Source organism: Felis catus, chromosome A1 (genome assembly GCF_018350175.1).
Source record: "Felis catus isolate Fca126 chromosome A1, F.catus_Fca126_mat1.0, whole genome shotgun sequence".
Taxonomy (NCBI): domain Eukaryota; kingdom Metazoa; phylum Chordata; class Mammalia; order Carnivora; family Felidae; genus Felis; species Felis catus.
The window spans coordinates 118,513,325-118,540,518 of NC_058368.1; the positions used below are offsets into that span (position 1 = coordinate 118,513,325).

The following is a 27,194-nucleotide window of genomic DNA, read 5'->3' on the forward strand; positions in this document are numbered from 1 at the left end:
GCAGTGTCATATTTGGTGTAATGGGAGATATGTCCCCAGTTTCCTCTGCAGGGATCTTGACAAAGGAACACTGGAAGAGGTATTTCTTTGGGGGCTTTGTCTGTCTCTGTGAAGTATGTTATAGAATGGTTTCTCACCCCTTCACTTCTAAAGAAGGCAGATGTTTGTTTCCCACTACCAGGATATTCATTTTTATTAAAAAATCTTAAGGGGCGCCTGGGTGGCTCAGTTGGTTAAGTGTCCAGCTCTTGATTTCGGCTCAGGGGCACGATCTCACGGTTTGTGAGTTTGAGCCCCAGTTGGGCTCTGTGCTCACAGTGCGTAGCCTGCTTGGGATTCTCTGTCCCCCTCTGTCTGCCCTCCCCCTGCTCATGTGTACTCTCTCTAAAAAATAAGTGGATAAAATTTAAAAAAATACTAATATTTTTTGTCATTGAGATGTGCATTCACTGTAACAGTGAGGTGGCATAGCAATAGTGTGGAAATGTTATGAACTTCACAGTGATAGTTGAGGTACTTAATAGCATCTTGTTATTCTACCCAGGCTCATTTTCTCCCCTGCTGTCTGTATCCTGCATCAGTGGTTTGACTGTACGCATGTGTGGGCCTATGCAGCACCCCCTCTGCATGGACGGAGAAAGGAGGCTTAGATGGAATAGTGTAATTACTCTGCTGAAGTAAACTGACAGTTTGTCCCTTGACAAACCAGAAAATAGGTGAAACTCATGTGGAAATGTCCTTTCCTAAAGGCCCCTGCCCTCTAACAGCTGGTTTTGTTCATTCCTAATGGGATGGGGAGAACCCTGCAGGTTTTCTTTTTTTCTCCTTAAAAATCTATCTTCTTTAGAACCCAGGTCTGCCCCTGGGTGTGGGGAGACGGTACAGCCTCCTAGTTTAAAGATGATCAAGGGTCTTGGAGGCAGATCCACAAGCACAAAAATCCCAACTCTGCCGTGTACTGGCTGCTTCAGGTTCCTTAATGTTAGCAGACATCATTTTCCTCCTGTCACTTAGAGGTAATGAGAATATCTTCTTTTTAGGAATTGGATGAGGATTAAGTCACTATAGTGAATGAGGAGCGAATAATGTCATGTAATATATGTATGCCTAAGGACATGGTGCCTAGGACATTGTCACTAGTCTTAGGTCTGTTTCATGCTGTCTGAATTGTATATAAAAACCATCTCCAAGGAATTTTGTGGCCTGCTTGCTGAATGCTCTCCTTGCGTAGTGACTTGACTTTGCTCTTAAATTCTGTCTTGTTTGCAGGCAGACAGCCAAGTGGACTTGGTCCGGCAGCATTTCTATGAAGTATCCCTGGAGTATGTCTTCAAGGTGCAGGAAGTCCAAGAGAGAAAGATGTTTGAGTTCGTGGAGCCGGTAAGTAGATGCTCAGGGTTTAATGGTATACCCGGACTTTGACCTCCAGCCCTCATTCCACTGCCTAGATGACAAAATGCTCTAAGTTGCTGATGAAGAGGTTGATCAGCCCTGGTACTGTGCCTTCTGTCAAGTCACAGTGCTTTGTCAGTCTGTCTACCCTGGACTGTCCCCTGTGGCCATTCTTGGGCAAACTGAGCAGAAGTGATAGTGCTTCCTCTGGCCCTGCTGTGTTGTGCTAATTGGTTTCTAGGTAGAAGTAGGGCAGGGGGAGGAGTGTTCATCTTGCCCAACAGTAGTGATTACACCTTAACTTTCCACCCTCCCACCCCCTTCCTTTCTCCCTCAAATAATCCAAACGTAGTAGTTGCCTAAGGAAAAAGGGGAATGTACATGATACTTTCCTCTTTTTGTCTGCAGAGTTCAAAGCCCCTCCACGCTCCTTCCGTGCATTAAAAGGTACTATATAAAGTGATTTCTCACTGTAGTTGGTTATAACCGAGTAGCGGGGAGAGAAAGGTTGTAGTGTGCAAACCAGTCTGGCTTTAGTTGAGGCCACCTTAGCATGGGTGTGGCTTTGTGCAGTGGTAGTGCTGCCCTGCCCTTGTGTTGCACTCAGAATGCACAGTACAAAAATGTCATGGAAACACTGAGAGAACACGTGGGCCTCGATTTCAAACTCGTGCAGACCTTGCATTTTTCACTAAAAATGCAGCCTCTGATTTAGACTCAAGCCTGGAGTCTTTCTAGAAGTAAGACTCTTACCTACCTAGATTTCAGAAAGTGATTTTCTTAAGCAAACAATAAAACTATAAGAAACGGAGAGAAAATAACCACTTGTTTCAGTAAAGAGTGTTCTGTGCTCCATTTCTAATTCATAAAATTTTGGGATGCTTTTGAGGGATGTTAACTTGGTAATAGTTTTATCAGACTCTGGTGGCTTTGGAATCTGATACTTAGATTTTTTTTTTTTTTTTTTTTTTTTTTACTGTATTGGAACTAGGATTTTGAGCTTTCCTTCTCAGCCACCTCATCTGGCAAGTTCTTCTTTTTAAAAAATAATTATTTTTTCAAGAGCGCAAGTGGGGAAAGGGCAGAAAGAGGGGGACAGAGGATCCAAAGTGGGCTCTGCACTGATAGGCTGACAGCAGTGAGCCTGATGTGAAACTCGAACTCCCGAACTGTGAGATCATGATCTGAGCAAAATCAGACGCTCAAGTGACTGAGCCACCCAGGCACCCCTGGCAAATTCTTTAATATCCTTAATTACCTCAGTCTTCTTATGTGAATATTGGAAACTTGAGAGCCAGCTTCCTGTCTAGTAGTGGTCTCTATCACGGTCTCCTGTCAAAATCCCCTTGTTTTTGCAGTCTGTGTCGTGGGGGAGGCCATCCTACAGAGAAAATGAGCTTATTGATTTCCTTGCTTAGGACACAGAGGTGTTAAAGCCAGCTTTTCAGCGAAAGGTTTACTGAAGCCTATTTCCTGTGGTCTGGGCAGGCATTCAAATGCTGTCACAGAATTAGCATTGGGTGTTTTTTAATTGATTTTACCAGAATTTCTAGAGGAAAACAACAGTGATTGTAATAGTCTTTAGGTGCACAATGATACTATTCTACAATTGCTTGCTTTTTAAAAAAAATTTTTTTTTTTTAACATTTATTTATTTTTGAGGCAGAGAGAGACAGAGCATGAACAGGGGAGGGGCAGAGAGAGAGGGAGACACAGAATCTGAAATAGGTTCCAGGCTCTGAGCTGTCAGCACAGAGCCCGACGCGGGGCTCAAACTCACGGACCGTGAGATCATGACCTGAGCCAAAGTCGAACGCTTAACCGACCGAGCCACCCAGGCTCCCCGACAATTGCTTGCTTTTGATGTCTTGGGTTTTAATTGGCTTATCTTACTTCTTTGAGGTGTTTTTGTTGTTCTTGTTGTCCCCTTGTATCTCCCAGTAGGTGTTCCTCGTGAATCAGATATTGTGTCTGTAAGCTTTTGCTGGGTAACAACACATAACCTCTTGGAGCAGTAGACATTGATTTCTCATGAATGTGTGGGTTTCAGCCCAGCTAAGGCTGGACTTGGCCTGATGACTGCTGATTTAAGTGGGCTTTCCTCTTCCTCTTCCTCCTCCTCCTCCTCCTCTTCCTCTTCCTCTTCCTCTTCCTCTTCCTCTTCCTCTTCCTTTTCCTTTTCCTTTTCCTTTTCCTATTCCTCTTCTTTTTTTTTTTTCTTTTTTTTTAAACCTGCAAGGAACAATCCTTCTAGTTCCTGACTCCCATTTGTAGTATATCCATATCTTGAGTGTTTGAGAGGCAGTAAAACATCACTGGTAAGGGCTCCAGAGCCAGACTGCTTAAACTGAAATCTCAGCCCAGGCATTCTAGCTGTATGTTCTTGGGTTCTTAGTTCTCTGAGCCTTAGTTCCCTCATCTGCAAAAGGAGTAAAATAGTACCACCTATCCTATAAAGATGTTAAGAGGAATCAGTTTCCTCACGTATGATGCTTAGAATGGAGCTAACCTAAATGGCACCCAGGTAGCAATTACTTTTTTATTCTAAGATAGAGGAATATCTAAGCTTCAGTCACCCAGGGTCTCCTCAGATGAGCACATGCGACAAGTGCCAATATTAACGGTGCCTGCCTGTTTTAATCTAAAAAGTCTTGGTGAATCTGAAAGCGTTTACCTCGTGAATACCAGGGAAATGGCTGAAGACCCCACTGCTGTGTCTGAGGAGTTCAAAGCCTCATTTGGGAAGCAAGATGGTTGTAGTAGGGAGGTCGCCAAGGTAGCAAGCAGTGCAGTAGCAGGTTGGACAGGAGGGAGGATATGGGGAAGTGCCCGAGGGATGTAAAGAGTGGAAAACCTTTGCGGTTTGCAGATGTTTCATAGGCCGTGCACTGAGGCACCTGGAGAGCTAATAAGAAATGATTTCTGGCCCCTTATTAGAATGAAGAGAAAGTGATAGGAACTTGCCCAAAGTGAAATTAAATGAGTGATTGAGAGGCTGGATGTAGAATTCGCATGTTCACTCCTTTTACAGAAGTTCTCGTTTCTCGATCCACCAGTTTATGGGCTGGTCACTGCTTCAGGAGCTATGGATAGTGGGAGAGATTGATCAAAACACCACCGATTAGATCAGTGGTTGTCAAAGTCTTCGAAATGCAGACTCTCGGGCTCTAGCCGAGACCCCAAAATTGGGGGTGGGGCCCAGTAATCCCTATTTCACCAAACCCTCTATGGCGATCGTGTCACACATTTAAGTTTGAACCCCTGGCTGAGATTGTACAGAAGACCATGAAATAACAATTGAGGATTAGGTCAAACTGTGTCGTACACTAAGAATCACTTCACCCCCATATGGCCGTCCAACTCTTATACTATCTCTGAGGGTAGGTAATTGCTGCTTTATATCTGTTTTCAGATGGGGAAACGGAAGCACATTTATTCCCTAAGGTGACATCTGCTACCTGGCAGAACTGGAATGGTCTGGTTGTTAGTCTGTACGAAACAGTATTTGATTGCTTACAGGTGGAAAGGAAACCAGCAGGAAATTTACTGAACTAAATTGCTGGGGCACCTGGTGTGGATATTCATATTTTGCGTTGGTTGTAGTCAGGGTTGTAGTTGGTTTCCAGCCTTTCAAGGGACCTCTGTGCATATTGACTATGTTCATTTGTTTCTTACAAAGTAACTTCAAGTACTAGGATGTTATTGACCTTCAGAAAAAGAAGCAAGATTCGAGTATTCCAAAGAAGAAAATTCAGACTTCTGGGATCTAAACCATATTTTCTTGTGTGTGCCCTAGAAGCCTGTATTTCCTTATTGAAGTACTAAATGTTCTGGAGATTTGGGGTTGCAGATAATGACCTACTCCCTTCTTGAGGATGAAGCCACATTCCCTGAGTTTTCATAATGGAAAGTAATCTAGTGCTGAGGAGAGCTCATTCCCTGCATTCATCAGGCACTGCATCTTCTGAGATGTATCTTGTAAATACTTTTTGGTGCTGTCCCTTCCTGCCCTTGGTCTTCTGCCCCAGTGCAGGTCTTCATTTTCCCTTTGATTTGTTGGATCCTTTCTTGGGCTTCCCCCTTCCCCAGTCGGATCTGGACACTGACACTGCAGTGCATCTTGTAACACATCAGTCTGAGTATATCTGTCTTGCTGAACAGGCATCCTGTCAGCATGCCTGTGCTGAGTTCTCATAGTTGTAGAGGCTGGAAGTCCAAGATCAAGGTGTCAGCAGGGCCATGCTCCCTCTGAAACCTGTAGGAAAATGATTTTTCCTTCCTTCTAGCTTCTGGTAGTTTGCTGGCAGTATTCGGCATTCCTTGCTGTAAAGGTGTCTTCTCTCTGTGTGTTTCTCTGTCCGAATACTGTATCCCCTTTCTATGAGGACACCGTTCATTTTATGTCAGGGCCTACTGGCTAACATTAACTTGATTACCTTCATAAAGACTAGTTCCAAATAAAATCACATTCTGAGCTACTGGGGTTAGGACTTTAACATAATTTTGTTTTTTTGTTGGGGTAGGGGAACACAATTCAGCCTATAACAATAGCTTTGTTGTATGAATGGAAACCATCTAAATTTAGCAGATAGTCCGGAATGATGCAGCTGTCACTAAATGAAGCAGTTACATTTTTACTTACTTAAAAAATACATACAGCTTATGTTGTCTGGTAGGAAATAGAAATAGATTTTTCTTACTTTCTGAGGAAAACAAGGATGGGGGAAGGAGGCAGAGGGAGGTGGAGAAGGTCTTTCTTTGGTATTTCCTTTGTCATGCTGTGATTTTGCATTGCTGACTGTTCAGGGGAGAGTCTGTGTGGATGTGCTGCTTCTCTGCCAGCCAAGGTGGGGCTCCAAGGAGCTTGTCTCCTGTGGGTTTGAGTACAAGAATTCCTTTGAGGCAGACAGATGATCCCATCTCTGGGGTCTTTCTGTGGGTCTCGCCCGCCCACTGGGAAGTGGTCTTTCATTTCCCACTGGGTGATAGATTCAAAGGTTCATGCATTGTGTGGGGAGGGGATGTCAGAAGGTGGGGGTGGGGTGGGGAAGAGATATGTTGCCAGGGGAGGAGGGAAGTGGGCCAAAGTTAACAATATCTATGGAATCATTTCCCATAGACGAATGGACAATGAAGCATGACACCAAAGGAAGTGAGAACCAAAATAAATACTAGTAACTTTCTGCCTTTGGAGCACTTGTGTGCACGTCCAGGTGGTGTGTTCGTGAGCTTCTGGAGTGTGTTTAATTACATTTGGCGTGAGAGGCCCTGTTGACTTTCAGTGGAAGATAAATCAGAGTTAATAGGAGGAATGACTTTAGAATTAGCTGCTTATCTTCTGCATTACTCTCCAGGAGAGGATGGTTCAGTGCCTTGGAAAATTGATGGGCGGAGCATTCAATGACAGGTGGGGTGGGGGAGTGGGGGAAGGAAGAGATCAGAAAAAACAGTTTTCATTGTGAACACTGACACTAGGTTTGGCTTAAGAGCTCCTTCTTCTCTATTCTTCTCTATTCTTCTCTACTGGAGTCTTCCAGGAGGAAAATCATGAGCTTTCCTCCCCAAAATGTATTTTATATAGAGTGAGTTCAAAAGCTTCTGTCATCTTTGAAGAAAAGAATTCATTATTAGTCTTTGGTGATTCTATGTGGTGTACCACCATTTAATTGATTTATGTTAGTGATCTATATATGGTGTCACTACATAGTTTTTGAAACAGAGGACCCAGCTAGGCCTGCTTCTCAATCTCCCATGAGGATCTAAGGGGATAGTTGCTCTGGGGATAATAGGGGTGGGAAGTCAGGATTTCTTATTATTAAAAGCTGGATTTTGCCTTACTTCACAGTACAGAGCTCTTTGATAAAGTGGGCTGGTCATTTGGCTTAGTCTAAAGATTGTTCTTTCCTTTGAACTAAGGGAGAGTAGCACATACCTTAGTGCTTACCACGGGCTGAATTTTCTTTGCGAACATTATTAGCGCTGCCTCTCAGAAGAGTAGAGGAGTAGAGGTAGGTGAAAAAAAAATGAGATTATGTTTAATTACTAAAGGTATGTTAGTTTAGGGACTGGAAAATTAAACAATGTAAAGCAAAGCAGCTTTATCTTTCTTATATTTATTTAAATCTAAGTTAACATATAGTATAATAATGATTTCAGGAATAGAATTTAGTGATTCATCACTTACCTACACTACCCAGTGCTCATCCCAACAAGTTTCCCTCCTTAATGTCCTTTGCTTGTTTAGCCCCCCCCCCCCCCACCCAACACCCCTCCAGCAATCCTCAGTTTTTTCTGTGTTTAAGAGTCTCTTATGGTTTGTCTCCCTCTCTGTTTTTATCTTATTTTTCATTTTCTTCCACTATGTTCATCTGTTTTGTTTCTTAAATTCCACATATGATTGAAATCATATGATATGTGTCTTTCTCTGACTGACTTACCTCTTTTAGCATAATACCCTCTAGTTCCATTCATGTTGTTGCAAATGGCAAGATTTCATTCTTTTTCATTGTTGAGTAGTATTCCTACACACACACACACACACACACACACACACACACACACACACACACACACCACATCTTCTTGATCCATTCATAGGTCAGTGGGTATTTCCATAATTTGGCTATTGTTGATAATGTTGTGTTGCTATAAACATTGGGGTGCATGTGCTCCTGCGAATCAGCATTTTTGTGTCCTTTGGATAAATTCCTAGTAGTGCAATTTCTGGGTTGTAGGGTAGTTCTGTTTGTAATTTTTTGAGGAACTTCAATACCGTTTTCCAGAGTGGCTGCACCACTTTGTATTCACACCAACAGTGCAAGAGTGTTCCTCTTTCCCTGCATTCTCACATCCTTGCCAACATCTGTTTAAAGCAGCTGTATCTTTATGTAACATGTATTGGAGGCAGGTCAGTGAAATCAGAGTGGACCACTCAGACCACAGGGATGGTCCCCAAATGCAGTATGATTGAGCTTGTAACAAAGTAAAGTTGTGGTTCTTTTAAACCTTGTTTAGACTTTTATTACAGTCCTTTCTTCTGATTGAGGTTTGGTGCAGAGGCAGGATGTGTAGAGTTTGGGAAGGGGCAAGGGAAACCTAACAACAGTAGGTTTGCGTGTAGGTTCTGGGAGGAAACATGGCATGAACATTTGTTGAGGCTGAAAAAGTAAAGACTGGCAGGGCTCAGGGTGGGGATCTTAGTAGTTTTAAGTGTATGAAGGTGTATTATGAGAATCATGCTGAACAGATGTTTTCATTCTTCGTTTAAGACAAGACTAAACAGTGAATGGACTTACTATGTTTTAGCTTAGGGGGATTTAAAGGAGAAATTAGGGGAGCCATCATAACTGAAAATGTGGAAACATGGGAATATTTTAATTACGGCATCCATAGTGTTTACCTGCTTAAAGGAAAGCACAGAAGCACACTTGAGCTGAAGCCTGCTCTGGGTGATTTTTTTTTTTTTTTTTTAACTTTGACTGTTACACTGCAGGTTTGGAACATACAGCTTCCTTGTCTTCCCTCTTTGTTGGCTCTCAGTATAACCGTACTTTCCTGCATGGTACCCTGATACTACAGATGTATTTGAAGGAGACTGAGTTGCACTTGGAGACTGGTCTTCAGTTTCTGAAGAAGTGATTTTCTTAGAAAGTGCTGAGGCTCAGAGTATGAGCTTGGATGTTGGTGCCAGGTGAATCTGGTTTCAAATCCTGATTGTTACTTAAGATTTTGGAGCGAGTTATTTAATGTTTCTGAACTTTCTCAATATTAAAATGGAGACAACAATAGTACTCAACTTCTAGGTCTTTATGAGCTTTTAGTGAGGGCAGGCATAAGATGTTACAGTGTCGGGCATGCAAGTAGCTAGCACTCATTAAATGATAGGCATTTTTATTACTTTATTCGAGGCTTTCAAACCAAGGTTGGGAATTCGGATAAAGCTACATAATCTCTCTTTAGCGTGCTGATGTGACCTCTGCCCTCCTTCCTTCCTTACAGCTACTGGCGTTCTTGCAAGGACTCTTCACTTTCTATCACCATGGTTATGAACTGGCCAAGGACTTCGGTGACTTCAAGACACAGTTGACCATTAGCATACAGAACGTGAGTGGCCAAGGGGCAGGCTTCCTTTCCCTGGTTCAGGGAAGGAAAGAACAAAGTATGGGTCTGGTTGCATAGAGATCACTTACGTGGATTAGAATGCATGAGGAGCATGGGTCTTGCCTGGGTTCAAAGGGCAGCTGGGGGCAGGCATTTCTCGGGTGCTTGGTGGCCCCAGGTTAGAGCATCATCCTTTTTTCTGTTATTTCTAAGCACTATTTATGTTCTCGGAAGTCCTGCTATTTTTGTTTTAAATCTGTAGCACTAGGATCAGGATTTCCTTTGGCAGTGGAAGGCCCAGCCTCCCTTCTGTGCATCTAGCTGCCTGGCCATAAGAACCTTGGAGTGTGTTCAGGGGATGGGGGTGGGGCATACATGCTGCCTCCAGCTCAAAGGATGTACTCTTGTTCAGCTTTCAGTAAGGCTGACAGGAAATCCAAGTCAGAGCTGTTGACTCCCAGTCTCCTTCCCCAGATTTTAACCAGCAGGACCTTTTGATGCTCCAAATCCTGCTAAGGGCCCTTTGGTTAGCAGTGAGCAGGCTCAAGCCCCTTCTTCGCTGTATGACTGGCTGTGTTAGTCTGTATGTTGTCTTTGTCTCTAGATGATCCTGTGTAGCAAAGAAACCCAAGTGTGTCCTTGCGGGTTGTATTGCATGGGTTTAGAAGCCTGGAGCCTTTTCCCCTATGGTTCTCTTTGTTGTTTTGGAAAACAGGAAGTGGCAGAGTCACAGACAAGGTTTCACAAAGCATGGCTTCCCCTTAGGCCACCTTCCTCCTCTGAAGGTAGACTCTGAAGTGGAGGTTTACCTGCGGCAGGTTTATAGGGGAGCAGGGTTAGCACAATTACCTGGGAGAGAGAGGGCAGCAGACCCCTCCAGGAGAAATTGAGCTGTGAGGCCTCAGTCAGTGCCCTGGGGCACCCTGGCGCTGGCATGGACCTTGAGAGTGTGGGGAAAAAAAGAAAGGGTGCCGGGCTTGGGACCCCTTCCCCCTTTGCCCCTAGCCTTGACTAGTGCTGGGGTGCAGATTACCTTGAGTGAAGCAGCTCCCTTTTCAGGAGGGGACCATCTATGAACCATTAACAAGTAATATTCCCTATAGCTGGAGAAGTAAGTTCTTCTGTCTTGAAGGGGACTGTGAAGACCATTTCCTGTGAGCCACTTGAATCAGAATCCCTTGGGATGCTTATTTATTTTTTTTAATTTTTTAAACTTTTTATTTATTTTTGAAATAGACAATGTGAGTGGAGGAGGAGCAGAGAGAGGGAGACACAGAATCTGAAGGCTCTGAGCTGTCAGCACAGATGCTGATGCGGGGCTCGAACTCACAAACTGTGAGATCTTGACCTGAGCCAAAGTCGGACGCTTAACCGGCTGAGCCACCCAGGCACCCCTGGGATGCTTATTTAAAATGCACATTTCTGGGTCCAGAGGTACTAAATTAATCTTTAGGGGTGAGGCCTGGACATTTGCATTTTCTCCATATTTTCCAGGTGATTTTGATGGTCTTGAGCATTTGAGAGTCATTCTGGTATAGGACTTTAAGGTCAATGGGTATTTCTCGAAAGTATTTGCCTAATTCCTAGGCGGCTGACTGTTACCTGGTTTTCGATCTGAGGGTTCACTAGGTTGATGTTTTGAATTGTTACGGTTGGGAATAAGGTTTCATTTCTTTGATGTGAATAAAATTCCTTTCATCCTAGACAAGAAACCGCTTCGAAGGTACCAGGTCAGAAGTGGAATCACTGATGAAAAAGATGAAGGAGAATCCCCTTGAGCACAAGACCATCAGTCCCTACACCATGGAAGGGTACCTGTATGTTCAGGAGAAACGTGAGTGCCAGTGATGAACCATAGCTTGGGTTACACTCACGCCTTTTAGCCAGGATGTGGAGGGTGTACCTAGTAGTGCCTGGCCTAGAGCAGTGGTTCTGTAATTATAGATTTGGGTGAATGAAGGTAGCTTATAGTTGGGCTTTTTAAGGCAGAGATGTTCATAAGGTCTTGTCCACCTCCAAATGCTGTGTTCTTTGTTCTTTATCACTGGGAATTCCCTTGGGGACCTGGAATTCAGTGAGGCCCTGTGATGGTTTTTCTGCACACTTAGCATGGGTTTATCATCACACGTTTGGCATAGAGGCTTTGGAACGGCCTTGTATGCTAGACCTTATTTTCTATCAGCTGTCATATCTTTGGGTGGATTTAATATGGAGTGATTTTGTTTACTTCAAGATTGGTTTCAGCAAGGACCACATAGTCATGACTTAGGCCCTCTCCTTCCTCTCTTCAACTGCTGTCATCTCAGCACTGAAATTTTATGAAAAGTAGAAACACAAGCTTACTCCAAGAGGTAGGAAGAGAAATCCATTGTCCTGCCGATGAGATGTCAAGGAAAGAAATGCCAGGTGCTGCTAATCCAGACTTTTCTGTGATGCCTCACAAACTCCTGCACTAGGCCTGGGGAGAGGCTTTTTTGACAGGGCTATGCTTTGAGGGTAGCACTTTCAGACTTAGCTTACAAAATGGTAGGGATAAGAGAAGGTGATTTTTTTTTTTCTTCAATGGATAGTTACCTAGTCTGCCCTACTTTTTCGGTTGAGCATATTACTCCTTTCAGAGATTTGCTGGTTTTGTGCTCTTTACTGCCCTTCTGTTGTCTGAGTGCGAAGCAACTGTCTTTACTCCTAGAAGCTTCCTGATGGAACAGAACACTTGATTTCATTGATTATTTTAGTCAGTGATTGCTCAAAAATTTGCTTGGGCTTCAAATTGTTGCCTGGCCATAGTGGGGGCAGTCGTGGGGTTTGAGGTTGGAGGCGTTGGCCGTCATGAGGGTTTTATTACAGGGATGAGCTTGTTGAGGTTTTAACAGATGGAGGGTACTGTAGTGGTGTTTTGTGTAGGCCTCAATGTAAGGTGATAGCTTTTTTGCCCAATGAGGAGATCCATCCCAAAAGTTTAAGGTCATCTTGAATATGTGTCCACTTGTAATACTTAATTTATTAATACTGTTCCCCTATATGTATGAATTTGGCACTCTCACATTTGTTACCCAATTTTATTCAAATACCTCACATGCTTTTTGAAACATGAATGTCTTCATTAGAGCTAGATTTTAATTCTCTAACACATTAGTCCAGAGCATACCAATGGGATACAGCTGTTTTCATTTGCAAGTTTTGGTAACTTACCACTTAGAAATTTGAAACTTAGAGAAAAATTACAAGAAGAGTATAAAGAAACCCCATATGCCCTTTATCCATATGCATGAATTTTTACCTTTTTCCCACAGTTCTTTCTTTTTCTTTGTGGGTATGTGTACACGTGTCACAGAGACACACATTTCTGTTTTTTCTGAACCTTTTGAGAACAGGTTGCACAGCTCATGCTCCTTTAATTTAGTATACACTTTTTAAAAATAAGGATTTTATTTTATGTAGCCACAGTATAGTTACCATGTCCAGCAGTTAACAGTGATAAGATATTTAATGCAAATGATAGTTCATATTCCAATTTTATCAGTTGTCCCTGACGTTAGCCCTTATAAAGCATTTTCTTTTCCTTCTGTGTAGATACGATTTTGTACTGCACTTACTTGTGACCATTTTAGACTCCTTTATTCTGTAGCAAGTGCCTCAGCTTTTCTTTGTCTTTCATGACATGGACATTTTTGAAGAATATAGGCCAGTTCTTTTCTAGAATTTTCTTCGCTGTGGGTTTGTCTGTTTCCCGATAATTAGATTCAGGTTAGGTGTCCCTTGTCAAATGGTGTTCTTCTCTGGGTCCCACATCCAGGGACACAGGATGGCTATCTGCCCCTCAGTGGTGATGTTGTTTTTGGTCATTCAGTCAAGGTATTATTTGGTTTATCCACTATACAGTCACTGTTTTTCCCTCGTAGCTAATTAACAGTCTATGGGGAGACCCTTCTCCTCATCAAACTTTGCCCTCTATAGACTTAGTTAGCATCTGTTGGCAATTCTTGCCTACATGATTGTTAATATGTTGGTTGCAAAGTGGTGATTTCTCAGCTCTGGCACTCTCTCCACATTTATTAGTTGCCATTTAGTGTACTATAAGCAAGTGACTCCCTCCCTGTCTCATTCTCTCCTCTCCTTTCCCATCCATCTGTCCATCTTTTTTAAAAAAACGTTAAGTTGTTTTTTTTAATGTTTGTTTATTTTTGAAAGAGACAGAGACAGAGCACGAGTGAGGGAGGGGCAGGGAGAGAAGGAGGCACAGATCTGAAACAGCCTCCAGGCTCTGAACTGTCAGCACAGAGCCTGACACGGGCTTGAACTCAGGAGCTGCGAGATCATGACCTGAGCCGAAGTCAGACACTTAACTGACTGAGCCACCCAGGTGCCCCTTTTAAAAAAATTTGTTTTAAATGTTTGTTTATTTACTTAGAGCACGTGAGTGTGGGAGGGGCAGAGAGAAAGAGAGAGAGAATCCTAAGCAGACTTCACAGTGTCAGTGTGGAGCCCGACATGGGGCTTAATCCTATGAATGTGAAATCATGACCTGAGCTGAAATCAAGAGTTGGATGCTCAACCTCCTGAGCCACCCAGGTGCCCCTAGCCATCTTTCTATTGTCAGTATGGACTAAAGGATTTCTCGTCTATTCAGTAGGCTAAATCCATTACTGGCCTTACTTGCTTGGATGCTCAAGCTCAAAGTGTTTCTAAGATAGAGCGCTTTTGGAATCTTTGTGTTGTGCTATCACTGGAATTTTTTCTCTAAGCCACAAAAATAAATGACAATGGTTGGTATTTTTGTCTTTGATGCTTCAATGTAGGCACTTACTATATTGCTTTTAATTTTTTAGTTTCCTACTTGACATTTCACACTTGAAATGGGCGCTGCTACACTAAAAAATAATTACTAAATCTTTGTTAAATCTCATGTTATTCTTTTAAACGAAAAACACCCCATTTCTGCTCTGTGATCTCCAGGAGCCTGTAAGGCTAGTGTTGACTGAGGACCTTGGAGGCTAATAATGCTAATTATGCCTTCTTCCTCTAATAATATTTTTAATTCAAAATAAAGTAATTGGCTGACCACCAGGGAAAATCGAGGACTGTCAGGATTTGACTGTGAGGCATGTCTGCCTTTCCTGAGGGACAGTATTGAGGGACAGACCTCTCACATAACTTTGGGGTATTTATAGTCCCTCCCATTTACATCTCTGTGTCAGAGTTGGCCTGTCTGCTTGAGTTCTGCTAAAGTACAAATGAGGGGTTTGGCAGTAGGTCAGAATCCATGTATGTCTTTGCAGAGACTCGCAGAGCAGCTGTGGGAAGCATGAAGTCGTCATAGCAGATGGGGACAGTGACAGGCACTCTGAGGAGCTCTTCTGTTCTTTCCTCAGTCATCTTAATCCTGTCAAGAGAAAGGAAATGTCAAGTGGAGATTAATGATGGGAAAGTGAATTAATTTCCCCAGGGAACCTCTCCTTCCCTTATATTTTAAGACTCATTGGATGCAGCATTTAGTGGGAAACGGTCTTCCTTGGCCCCTGGGGAAAGCCTTGGGTCATTTCCAGTTCCAGCCTGTAGGATCAGATTTCTTCCTCTTCCAGTATATTGCCTCTAGAAACAGTTGAAGGGGAGATGAGCATTGTGGGTTATGGGTTGTGTGTGTTTCCAGTATGCACTGGACACATGGAGACGCTTCATAGGAAATGTTACCTTGCAGGGCACTTTGGAACTTCTTGGGTGAAGCACTACTGTACCTATCAACGGGATTCCAAACAAATCACCATGGTACCATTTGACCAAAAGTCAGGAGGAAAGGGGGTAAGTTCATTTTTTTAATTTCATGCTTGATTTGCTTGGCTAACATAGGTTGGTTATAATGCTAGTGTTAAGTAACATCTTCGATACTGCACTGTAATTTTCTTTTTAAAAAAAATTTCTAATTGAAGTATAATATATAGTGTTAAATTAGTTTTGGGTACATAATGTAATGATTCAGCAGTTCTATATATTACTCAGTGCTCATCACAATAACTGTACTCTTAACCCCCTTTATTCCACCCATGCCCCCACTCCCCTCCCCTCTGGTAACCACCAGTTCTTCATATTTAAGAGTATGCTTTTTTGTCCATCTTTTTTTTTGTTTTCTTTGTTGGTTCATTTGTCTCGTAAATGGCACATGGGAATGAAATCCTATGGTATTTATCTTACTCTGTCTGACTTACTTCACTCAGCATTATAGCCTCTAGATCTATCCGTGTTGTTGCCAGTGGGAAGATGTCATTCTTTTTCATGGCTGAGTAATATTCCTGTCTCTCTCTGTCTATCTGTCTGTCTGTCTACCTACCTATCTATCTCTCACATCTTCTGTAGCCATGTGTCTATCAATTGGTTGCTTCCATATTTTGGTTATTGTAAATAATACTGCAGAACGTAGGTGCATATATCTTTTTATATTTTGTATCAGTATTTGTTTTCTCTGGGTAAATACCCAGTAGTGGAATTGCTAGATCATATGGTAACTCTACTTTTAGTTTTGTGAGGAATGTCCATACTGTTTTCCACAGTGCCTATAGTAATTTGCATTCCCACGAGCAGTGCACAGGGATTCCTTTTTCTCCACATTCTCACCAACCATTGTGATTTCTTGTCTTTTTTTTACCTTAGTCATTCTGAGAGGTGTGAGGTGATATGTAATTGTGGTTTTGATTTGTATTTCCCTGATGATTAGCGATGTTGAGCATCTTTACATGTGTCTGCTACCCATTTGTGTGTCTTGTTTGGAAACAGTATCTGTTTGGGTCTTCTGCCCATTTTTCAGTAAGATTGTTTATTTTGTGTTGAGTTACAGAAGTTCTTCAAATATTTTGGATATTAACCCCCTATCAGTTACATGATTTGCAGATACTTTCCCCCATTCAGTAGGTTGCCTTATCATTTTGTTGGTGGTTTTCGTTGCTGTGCAAAGGCTTTTTATTGTGTTATAGTCCCAATAGTTTAATTTTCCTTCTGTTACTCCTGCTTGAGGAGACATAGAAAAATGTTTCTGTGGCAAGTGACGAAGAAATTACTGCCTATGTTTTCTTCTAGAAATTTCATGGTTTCCTGTCTCACATTTAGGTCTTTAATTCATTTTGAGTTTATTTTTGTGAATGGTGTAAGAAAGTGGTCCCGTTTCTTTTGCATGTAGCTGTCCAGTTCTCCCAGCACCATTTGTTGAAGAGACTGTGTTTTCCCCATTGTATATTCTTGCCTCCTTTGTTGTAGATTACTTGATCATATAGGTGTGGGTTTATTTCTGGCCTCTGTAAATCTTGTTCCATTGATCCATAATGTCTCTTTTTGTGCTTGTACCATACTGTTTTGATTACTGCAGCTTTGTAGTATATCTTGAAATTGGAGATTGTGATAGCTGGAACTTTGTTCCTTTCTCTTAACATTGCTTTGCGGTAATTTTCTTAATTTTTTACATAATAGTTCCAGGAGGAATGGTACCCTAGACGGGAATTAAAGCAAGACGATTATTTTTAGCTTTAAGTTCTATTAGGAACTGCAACTAAGAAAGTTCTTGTATTTCATATGCATTCAGTATTAAGTATGTCAAATGTGTTTGGAGGCTAGAAATTCTTGGATGGTTTTGTCCTGTGAAGCTGATGGATATCGCTCTTACCTGATACAAAGAGAGCTGCCAGTTGGTGGGTGTGAGTGTTGCGATTATCTGTTGCTGGGGAGCAGATGACCAAAAAATTTAGCAGCTCTTAAAACTACACAAGTCATTTTAGTATTTCTCACAGATTCTGTGGGTCAGGAATTGGGCTCAGGGTTTCTCAGGTGGTTTTAATCAGATGGTTGGGGCTGGAACAGTGAGGGTTTGAAGCTGCTGAAGGCTGGTCAGCCATGGCTCTCTTCCTTTCTTCTGATCTCCTTCTTCCTCCCCTTCTCTGTTTCCCTCCTGCTCTGGATAGTCTCAGGGCCTGTCCATCTGGTCTCTCCATGGGAGATAGTTTGGGTTTCCTCACAGCTTGGTGGCCTCAGGGCAGCTTAAGGTGTCAAGAGGGAATATTCCAGCACAAAACCTGAGACCCCATGTAGCCTCAGAAGTCATATAGTCTTCCTTTTGCTCTGTTGGTTGAAGCAGTCACAGAAGCCCCCCCAAGCCCACTCACTTTAACTGGGAGAGGATGCAGAGTCACACCCTGTGACGTGAGGCTCCTGTGGCAGAGAGATACTCTTGGAGCTGGCTCTGGTCCTCACATGCCCTACAGTCACTGCTGTGGAGCTCTCTGCTGTGCTCCGGCCTTTGTCCTTTCCTCCCAGCTTGCTCACTGCAGCCTGAATGCATTTCCTCTTCCGGTGATCCATTTTTTTCTCTGGCTGCTCTTAATGTCTTCTGTTTTTTCCTTTTGGTATTGGACATTTCATTATGATGGTCTTATGTGTGACTTTTTCCCCCATTCTGTTGTACTTGGGAATTTGGGGCCTTTCTGTATTTGGGGATTGGTGTCTTTCAGTAACTTTGAGAAATTCTTATCAATTATCACTTCGAATTTTGCCTCCTCCCCATATCTCCTTCTGGACATAACTCCTTTGGGAGATAGCTAAATATTTTTAAGAGAAGTATTTATATTTTTCATCTGTTCGAATCTTCAGACTCCATTTAGCATAACTTCTCTGTTTCTGTAGTTTAAGTAATTTTATTTATTTATTTATTTATTTATTTATTTATTTATTTATTTATTTTCAACGTTTATTTATTTTTGGGACAGAGAGAGACAGAGCATGAACGGGGGAGGGGCAGAGAGAGAGGGAGACACAGAATCAGAAACAGGCTCCAGGCTCTGAGCCATCAGCCCAGAGCCTGATGCGGGGCTCGAACTCCCGGACCATGAGATCGTGACCTGGCTGAAGTCGGACGCTTAACCGACTGCGCCACCCAGGCGCCCCATGTAGTTTAAGTAATTTTTAAGCTGTTTCCAATATATTGATAAATGAGTCTTCGGTAATAAGCATGCCATCTCTGGTCCTCTGTGTGGTTCGTTATGGTACCATGTGTTGGGTGTGTGTGTGGGGGGGGGGGTGGGGCGGGGGGTGCTTTACAGAGACCAAGAGCACCCACCATCTTTGAAATTGGACTGCCAGGCTCAGTAACATTAGATGCATTTGTCAAGAGTGTTAGTCACTCTGCCAGGCTGCCTCCCTTGCTGTCTACCACTTTGAATTTTTCTTCCTGGCTTTCTTTTACTTGGGCCACAATACAGGAATTTATCAGCATCTCTTTTTCTTCCATGTATTATAGCAAAAAAAACCCCAAGCCCTATTAATGTTTCCAGTCAGGGGTAGAGTACTCTCAGGAAAACAACATCGTTCAAATAGAGAAACATAAATAAATGATAGAATCGGAAGTGATAGTAGGCACCAGTCATTAGTTGTGCCCTAGTTTTCATGCAATGGAAGTAGAGTTAGACTCACTTTCTTGGGTTGAGCCATGTTCCTTTTCTAATTCTTTCTAGAAATGAGCTTCACTCAATTATTCTCTCTCAGTCTTTATTTTGGGGCCTTTTACCTTGTGCTTTTCTAAAGCTTAAAAGAAGAACTAACTCCCTCGTGTTTGGTCTTATCCCACTTGAAAGTGAATGCAGAGGCCAGTAATGGTAGATGTATGGGACTCCCAAGTCTTTAGTGAGGTAATAGTAAACACCTCACTGGGTTGTTAAGAAGTTTATGTGAATTAGTACATACACTCTTGGAACAGATCTTGACACATGATGAGTTCTGTATTAGGGGGTTGATATTACAGTAATTATCTTTCCTAATCATTCCTTAAGTTTATTTTACATTTTTCTGAGTCCTTGTATTTTCCTGTATTATCCTGTTTGATCCAATTTTCTCCTTCATAAAGGAGGAAATGGCGGTCCAGAAGAGAAAATGATTTATAAAGCCATACAAGTCCTGAGGTACAGAGCCAATACTCAGACCCTGATTCTGGAGTCTGCATCTCTTGAGTCAGAGTGGCTGCTGCTAATATTAATAATAATCATAATCATAATCATAGAAAAAAATATATAAAACAGTAGCTTTCCATGATGTCACTCTATTTCCTCAGCTTTAGGGTAGAGGGAATATGAAGACTGGCTGTCCAGAGGTGATCGCATCTCCATTTGTACAGGAGAATCATGTGGCATCTTCCATATATGTGTTTGTACAAAGCTCTCTTAGGAGGTGGAGGCAGACTTAAAATGGATAATGTGGTGGTTGTTCTTGTTTTTTTCCTAACGGGCTTTTTTATTCCCCTTTCTTCACTTTGCTGTCCCTTTTATTTGTGTTATTTTTCTTTAAAAGTCCCTGCTTTTTTCTTAGTTTTAGGCCACTAGATGTTCCATCATCTTGGAGACCAGACCCTCTGTGTGGTGAAACACAAGTCCCCTGTATCCTAGCCTCTGAGATGAGGCCGCTCTCCGTGTGAGGTTTGGGGCGGCCCAGAGCTGACCTTGTCCATTCCCTTGCTTGAACCCCCTCATTATTTTTCCTGTGCTCTCAGGATAAGGACCACAATCTGCATAATGTGGCTCTTGATTCCTTTATACTCTTTCTCATGCCACTTTGCCTCTTGCTCTGGGATTCAGCCATACTGCCTACCTTTAAATTCCTCCCAGGCCCATGGACCCTGACCACAGGCCTTTACATCCGCTGTTCTCTATTCCCAAAGTAGATAGTAGATGGAAAGCTTGTGACTTTCCATAAACTGTCTCTTGCTAGGTCTTCTGTGTTTTATGTGGTATTGTGATACTAGAGGGTAGTTAAGTTTTACCATATGCAGTCACATTTTCTATTTCAACAAACTAGACAAGTTTGCTAATTTTTCCCCTTGTTCAGGGAAAAAGATTGGCAAGGGCAAGAGGAACAGGAATACTAAATTCTTTTTTTTTTTTTTTTTAATTTTATTTACTTTCAGAGAGAGAGAGAGAGAGAGAGCAGGCACAGGCCAGAGGAGGGGGAGAGGGAGAGGGAGAATCCCAAGCAGGCTCTGTGCTCTCAGTGCAATGCCTGAAGCAGGGCTTGATCCCACGACTGTGAGATCAAGACCTGAGTTGATACCTAAGAACCAGATGCTTAACTGACGGAACCAACCGGGTGCCCCAAGGAACCTGAAATTCTTATGTGGAAAAAAGAAAAGAAATCAGGGATAGAAACCCCTCTGCTTTTAGGCAGTAAGAGAGCACTATGTGATGAAACTGTTAGATTCCATTTGTACAGTGAGATAATACCCAGCGGTGAAAAGAAACAAACTCTTGATTTGTACAACAGCATAACGTGAGTTGCAGAAGAATTGTGCCAAGTCAAAGAAGTCAAAAATAAAAGGGCACATACTGTGTGATTAACTTTATATAAAATTATATAGGGCATGCAAACTAATTTGTATGATGGAAAACAGATTCAGTTTTTGCCTGAGGGTAGATAGACTAGGTGGAGGGATAGAATTCAAAAACACAAGGAAACTTTTGGGGGTGATGGAAATGTTCATTAGCTTGATTGTGGTGTTGATTTTATGGGTGTATACAGATGTTAAAACTCATAAATGGACACGTACAGTTGGTTATACATTAGTTATACCTCTATAAAGCTGTTAAAACCCATTTATTGAGCACTTACTCTGTCCTTGGGCCGGTTTGTTCTCTGGGTACACAGGAATCAATAAAAAATGATAGTCTCTGCTGTCAGGGAGCTTAGAGTCTAATGAGGAGGGAGACATGATTGGGGTCATTGCCCACATCAACGGACAATTCCAGCTATGATCAGTGCTGTGAGGGAGACAAAGTACATGGTGTATGTGAACATGTCTCGGGGATATTTGACCTGGTCCAGGAAGGCTTTCCTGAAAAAATGATGGCCGACTCAAGACCATAGAAACTCAGAGTCAGGAGGAGACCTGCAGGCCATCTTGTGTAACCCTTTTCAACCCTGTAAATTAACTCAGCCTCAAATATTATCAGCAAGAGTTTATCCAGCAGGGGTTGATGCTGTACCATCACGACGTGCTAGAAGTGAACTAAAACTAGAGATATTTCATGTTAAGTATAACATGGTTTACAGGTTTTAGATGCATGAGACTGTTAGCTGAGGGAGAGTTTTGGAACAATATTCCACCTTCCTATGGTCGTGAACACTCAGGCTTGAGAAGATGGAGTGATTGCTCTCGTTGGTGTGATGTATTTGTGGTACCCTGCAGAGGCACAGAGCATAGCCCATGTCCAGGCCTCGTCGTGATAGTCTGTGTGCTCCCAACAGGGAGAAGATGAATCTGTCATCCTGAAATCCTGCACACGGCGGAAAACAGACTCTATCGAGAAGAGGTTTTGCTTTGACGTAGAAGCAGTAGACAGGTGAGTAGCTGTCACATTTTGCTCAGGAACAAAAACTATTCAATTTGGATTTTTTACTTTTTCCATTCAGTCAGAGCCTTTCTGTCCTCCAATCCCACCCTCCCCCTCCTTCTCCACCCTGCTGCAAATTGCTGCTCCACCCTGCTGCAATTTGGAGCAGACCTCAGGCCACTTGCTGGTCTGCAAGGATCAGTATAGCTTCTCCCGCTTGTAGGTACAGTGCTGAGCCTCCGGTTTGGTTTGCTTTAACATTAGGGGTTTCCTGAGAAGGAATGGGTGTTATTTCTTAAGAGGTTGAGTAGGTGTTTAAAGAAAACTGTTTAGCCTGACTATATGAGCTATTTAAGATTTTACTTTAAAACATATTTACTTTTTTTAATTTAAAAAATGGTTCAAAAGGAATTGGACGAGGTGAAGGGTGGAACAAGTTGTACTCAGCTAAAAAAAAAAAAAACAAAAAACAAAAAAACAGACAGCTTTCAGCTGTAGCATTTCACCAACCACTGTGTGTATGTGCCTGGGAAAGATGGCAAACCCCTTGTGAAATCACTTTTTGCAGAGGGAGCTGTGCATTGTATTCCTCAATATATATGGAGTCTCATTAAGTTGTACCATTTCATGGTGTTAAGCTAGTTTGACAACATTCCAGTTCTTTGAAACACTTTACTTGGCAACAGGTTAATTCTTTGAGTGAAAGCCACGTGCTAAGCTTTTTTGTGCTATCTGTTCAAGATCAGCAGTGCCAGCATTGAAGATCCTTGAATCTCAGCATGAGTCTCCTCTAATGCCATTTATTTTCTCCCCTTTATTTAAACCCACCCACCCATCCACGCCCCTCCTCCCTCCCCCCCCCCCGCCGCCACACACACACACACACACACACACACACACACACACACACACACACACACACACACACATACACACACACCATCTTGTCAGGCCAGTACTTCTGCCCTTTCTGGAACGTTTATCTCTGGCCACTCTTTCCTGATCCTGTAAGATGCAGAGACTGAGTACCTTGTGGGGTGTTGGCAGTTGGGAATGCCTTCTTGTGGCATGATGTCTCCCTGTGCTGTGACTGCTTGGAGGTTGTTAGAGCTCCCATGGAGGGAACATGTCCTTTTAGCTTTAATCACAAGATCATGGAAACTCACCTCATCTCTTCAGCACTTAGTCATTACACATGGGCTTGGGCTCTCACGTTAGGCAACTGGGGTCTAAATTTGGACTTGGCTGCTTCATAGCCATGTGACTTTCAGCTAACTACTTAATCTCTCAGGGCCGTGATTTCCTTACCTGGAAAATGAAGATGGTAATAGTACCTAGTTCCTAGAATTGTAAGGATTCGTGGAGATAATGCTCGGAAAATGCTTGGCAGGCTGGCAAATAATAAATGCTCAGCAAATTGTTATTTGTTAATTAGTTTGTCCCACGTGTTCACCAGACTTGATTATTTTGTAAGGTTAGACTCTAAATGCTGAGAAGTAAACAAATTATGTTTGTTTCATGTTATGTTCATGCTTCATGTTATGAAGAAAAGAGAGTATCCCCAGTACTGGATACCCCAGTATCCCTGCGTTTGGGGATGTGGGTGGGGAGGGTTGCATGGGGATCTAGGTTGAACTAGGGTAGCAAAGGGGAATTGCAAAATGTCTACCTCACACCAAAACTGGTGATTCTTGGTTTTAAACAAATCCTAACTCAGGATGCTTTAAGCGCGTGTGTGCTCTCTGTTCTTAGCGTGGAATCTAAGGGAATTCCTATTGTTGGCCTCTGTGACAGAGGCGGAGAAGATGTGTGTGTTTAGAAGCAGAGTTAGTTGTTTGCCTTGCCAACTGTTGTTTCTAGAGACTGCATCTCTTCGCATGGTTATTTGGAAAAGGGTGTGCCTCCCACAGTGGCTGTCCTTTAGAGTGAAAATCAGCTCAGAGATGATTTCCGAAGCTTCATGCTTTCCTGTTTTCTGCCTCAGAAGTCTTCACAGAAGTTTTGGCGAGTTGCTCTTTAGGCAATTAAAACTCAGCGTGGTGCCTCTGTCTCATTTCCACCTTTCCAGCGCTTCCTACCATCTTTCCCCTTTATTATCCCCTTAAAAGCTTTGCATGTCCCAGTTAAAAGCTGAGAGCAAATGTGTCACATTGAAGATACTGAGTGGGTTTGGGAAGTGGATTTATCTTAAGCTTCTGTCTCTGGTTCCCTTAGGATGACATGGAAGGGTTTTGTTTGTAGTTCGGAAAGAGGCTGCTAAATCTCCTTTTAGTGAGCAGGAGGTGAGTGGATAGTTCTGTTGTATTGTTTAAATTTAACACTTTCTGTATATTATGGTGTCGGGACACCTTAAAAACCTTCCTGACTGGGCATAGACTTTCCCTTCCAGAGCTAGCCAACTCTTAGAGGTAGCAAAGGGCGCAGCCTGGAGCATGCCATTGACACGAAAATGAACCAGCCCACAGCCATGCCTCTTCCCTTAATCCCCAGGAGGCAATATTTCTCTGCTTTAATCATCTGAGTTCCAGGTACCAGGCAAGGAAGGATACTCCTCTAGCTTAGACCCCCCTGAAGTTATTCCTACTCGTCAGTAAGCTGTTGCCCCCTTCCCTGCTTTGCCTTTCCCTTGGCAACTCCAGTAACAGCCACTACCTAGGTGTGGCCACCTGACAGTCACCTAAAATAACACAAAACATGTATGAAACACCTTGTATGTGTTCTATATAGGTCATCATCTTTGATCCCAAAGATTAGGTTACAGTTTCGCAGCGTTTTCCTTACCTATCCTGTTGTGACTCCAGTGTCATTCTGCATTTTCCTTAACCCATCCAGAAAGGGACTAAGGAGAGAAGGAAAAGCATTTCCATGGATTTCTTAGCTGCATTCCTGGCAACTCTGCCCATTGTTCTGTCTTCTGGAAGATTCTTACACCTTAGTTTTTCCCCAGTGCACTTTAGCCAGGAGATGATTCCGCTGTCTGTCCAATCTGTGCCTTCCACAGATTTTCACCTATACCTCAATGGCTAGAGAGAGAGAGCGGTAAAATGCAAGTTTAGCACTTAGGAAATGTGGAAGGAAAAGAGGAGATGGTTGTATTTATAAATGTTTATGTACTGGCAATTAAGGTTTTACTCTACTAAGATACACATAAATGCTGAAGTAGTAGTTTTTGACCTAGAATGTACGATGTGTTGGGTTTTTAGGGTCAAATACTTCTACCTTTTAGGCTTAGTGCTGATAGTTCATGTTATTTTATAACAGAGGCTATAGCCTTTAGGAAGTGATATTCCAGGAGGTCAGCATCTTTGAGTTGATTATGTCAGCATGTCTTACTGTGTGGTGAGAACCACCTGTGCCCAGCATCCTTGGGGGTGCTTGTTAGAACTACAGCTTTTTGTAATCATCAAAACAGTATGGTACTGGCACAAAAACAGACACTCAGATCAATGGAACAGAATGGAGAACCCAGAAATGGACCCCACAAACATATGGCCAACTAATCTTTGACAAAGCAGGAAAGAATATCCAATGGAACAAAGACAGTCTCTTCAGCAAGTGGTGCTGGGAAAACTGGACAGCGACATGCAGAAGAATGAACCTGGACCACTTTCTTACACCAGACACAAAAATAAACTCAAAATGGATGAAGGACCTCATCATAAGACAGGAAGCCATCAAAATCCTCGAGGAGAAAACAGGCAACAACCTCTTTGACCTCGGCCACAGTAACTTCTTACTCACCACGTCTCCAGGGGCAAGGGAAACCAAAGCAAAAATGAACTTTTGAGACCTCATCAAGATAGAAAGCTTCTGTATGGCAAAGGAAACAATGAGCAAAACTAAAAGGCAACTGACAGAATGGGAGAAGATAATTGCAAATGACAAATCAGATAAAGGATTAGTATCCAAAATCCATAAAGAACTTACCAAACTCAACACCCAAAAAACAAATAATCCAGGAAAGAAATGGGCAAAGAACATAAATAGTTGATTTTCTAAAGAAGACATCCAGATGGCTAAAAGACACTGGAAAAAATGCTCAACATCACTCATCATCAGGGAAATACAAATCAAAACCGCAATGAGATACCACCTCACACCTGTCAGAATGACTAAAATTAACAACTCAGGAAACCTCAGATGCTGGCCAGGATGCAGAGAAAGAGGATCTCTTTTGCATTGCTGGTGGGAATGCAAACTGGTGCAGCCACTCTGGAAAACAGTATGGAGGTTCCTCAAAAAATTAAAAATAGAACTACCCTATGACTCAGCAATTGCATTACTTGGTATTTATCTAAAGGATACAGGTGTGCTATTTCGAAGGGCACATGCATCCCAATGTTTATAGCAGTGCTATTGATAACATCCAACGTATGGAAAGAGCCCAAATGTCCATCGACAGATGAATGGATAAAGAAGATGTGGTGTGTATATATATACCATTTGTATATATGTACCATATGTATATATACACAAGCAAAATTAGAGAATGACTTCACTTGTGGAATTTAAGATACAGAACAGATGAACATAAGGGAAGGGAAGCAAAAATAATATAAAAACAAGGAGGGGGACAAAACGTAAGAGACTCTTAAATACGGATAACAGAGGGTTACTGGAGGGGTTGTGGGTGGGGGCATGGGCTAAATGGGCAAGGGGCATTAAGGAGGACACTTGTTGGGATGAGCACTGGGTGTTTATACGTAGGGGATGAATCACTGGATTCTACTCCTGAAATCATTATTGCACTATATGCTAACTAACTGACGTGTAAATTAAAAACAACCAACCAACCAACCAACCAACAACAAACAAAAAAACACTACAGCTTCTTGGCCTCTGCCCCAGATCTACATAGTCTGACTCTATGGGAGAGGGACTCTGAAATCCACTTTTGGAACAAGCTCTTCATTTGTCCTTTATTTTTACTCATAATTAGTACATTAAACACCATATCACAGTACAGTTTTTTCACAGTGTATAAAAATGGTTCCTTATTAGAAATACTGTAACAAGGAACAGTAGTGAAACAAAACAAAAAACCAGAAAACTCAAGCTCCTTTACCGAGGAGCTTTATTCTTACCCCTAGAGAGGAGAATATAGCTAGATGACCAGGAAAAAGCAACCACAACAACCACAGTAAAACTCACTTTTTAAGTTCAAGATGGAGGAGGGGTGAGGGAACTAGCAGTAAGAGAACATTTTCTGGAAATTGAACGCCATTCATACATGTCTCCTGTAATCCTCACGATAGTCCAAGGAGGACTGTGCTCCATGAATCCCTGTTACTGATGGGAAATCTGCGGTTTAGAGGTGTGAGTCTTCACCAAGGCTCAGGAGGGAATTGAACT

At 42.4% G+C, this 27,194-nt stretch overlaps 1 protein-coding gene across 7 annotated transcripts in view; it reads left to right on the top strand.

Annotated features, from left to right (window-relative positions):
• ARHGAP26 (Rho GTPase activating protein 26) overlaps nt 1–27,194 on the top strand; it is a 427,680-nt gene that overhangs the window by 122,916 nt on the left and 277,570 nt on the right. For all 7 annotated transcript variants that reach the window (XM_011282717.4, XM_019833787.3, XM_011282723.4 and 4 more), the window contains exons 6-10: nt 1,270–1,380; nt 9,391–9,495; nt 11,197–11,326; nt 15,191–15,291; nt 21,757–21,851. In XM_011282717.4, the coding sequence (XP_011281019.1) occupies nt 1,270–1,380; nt 9,391–9,495; nt 11,197–11,326; nt 15,191–15,291; nt 21,757–21,851 (542 nt within the window). The remainder of the gene's footprint in view (nt 1–1,269; nt 1,381–9,390; nt 9,496–11,196; nt 11,327–15,190; nt 15,292–21,756; nt 21,852–27,194) is intronic.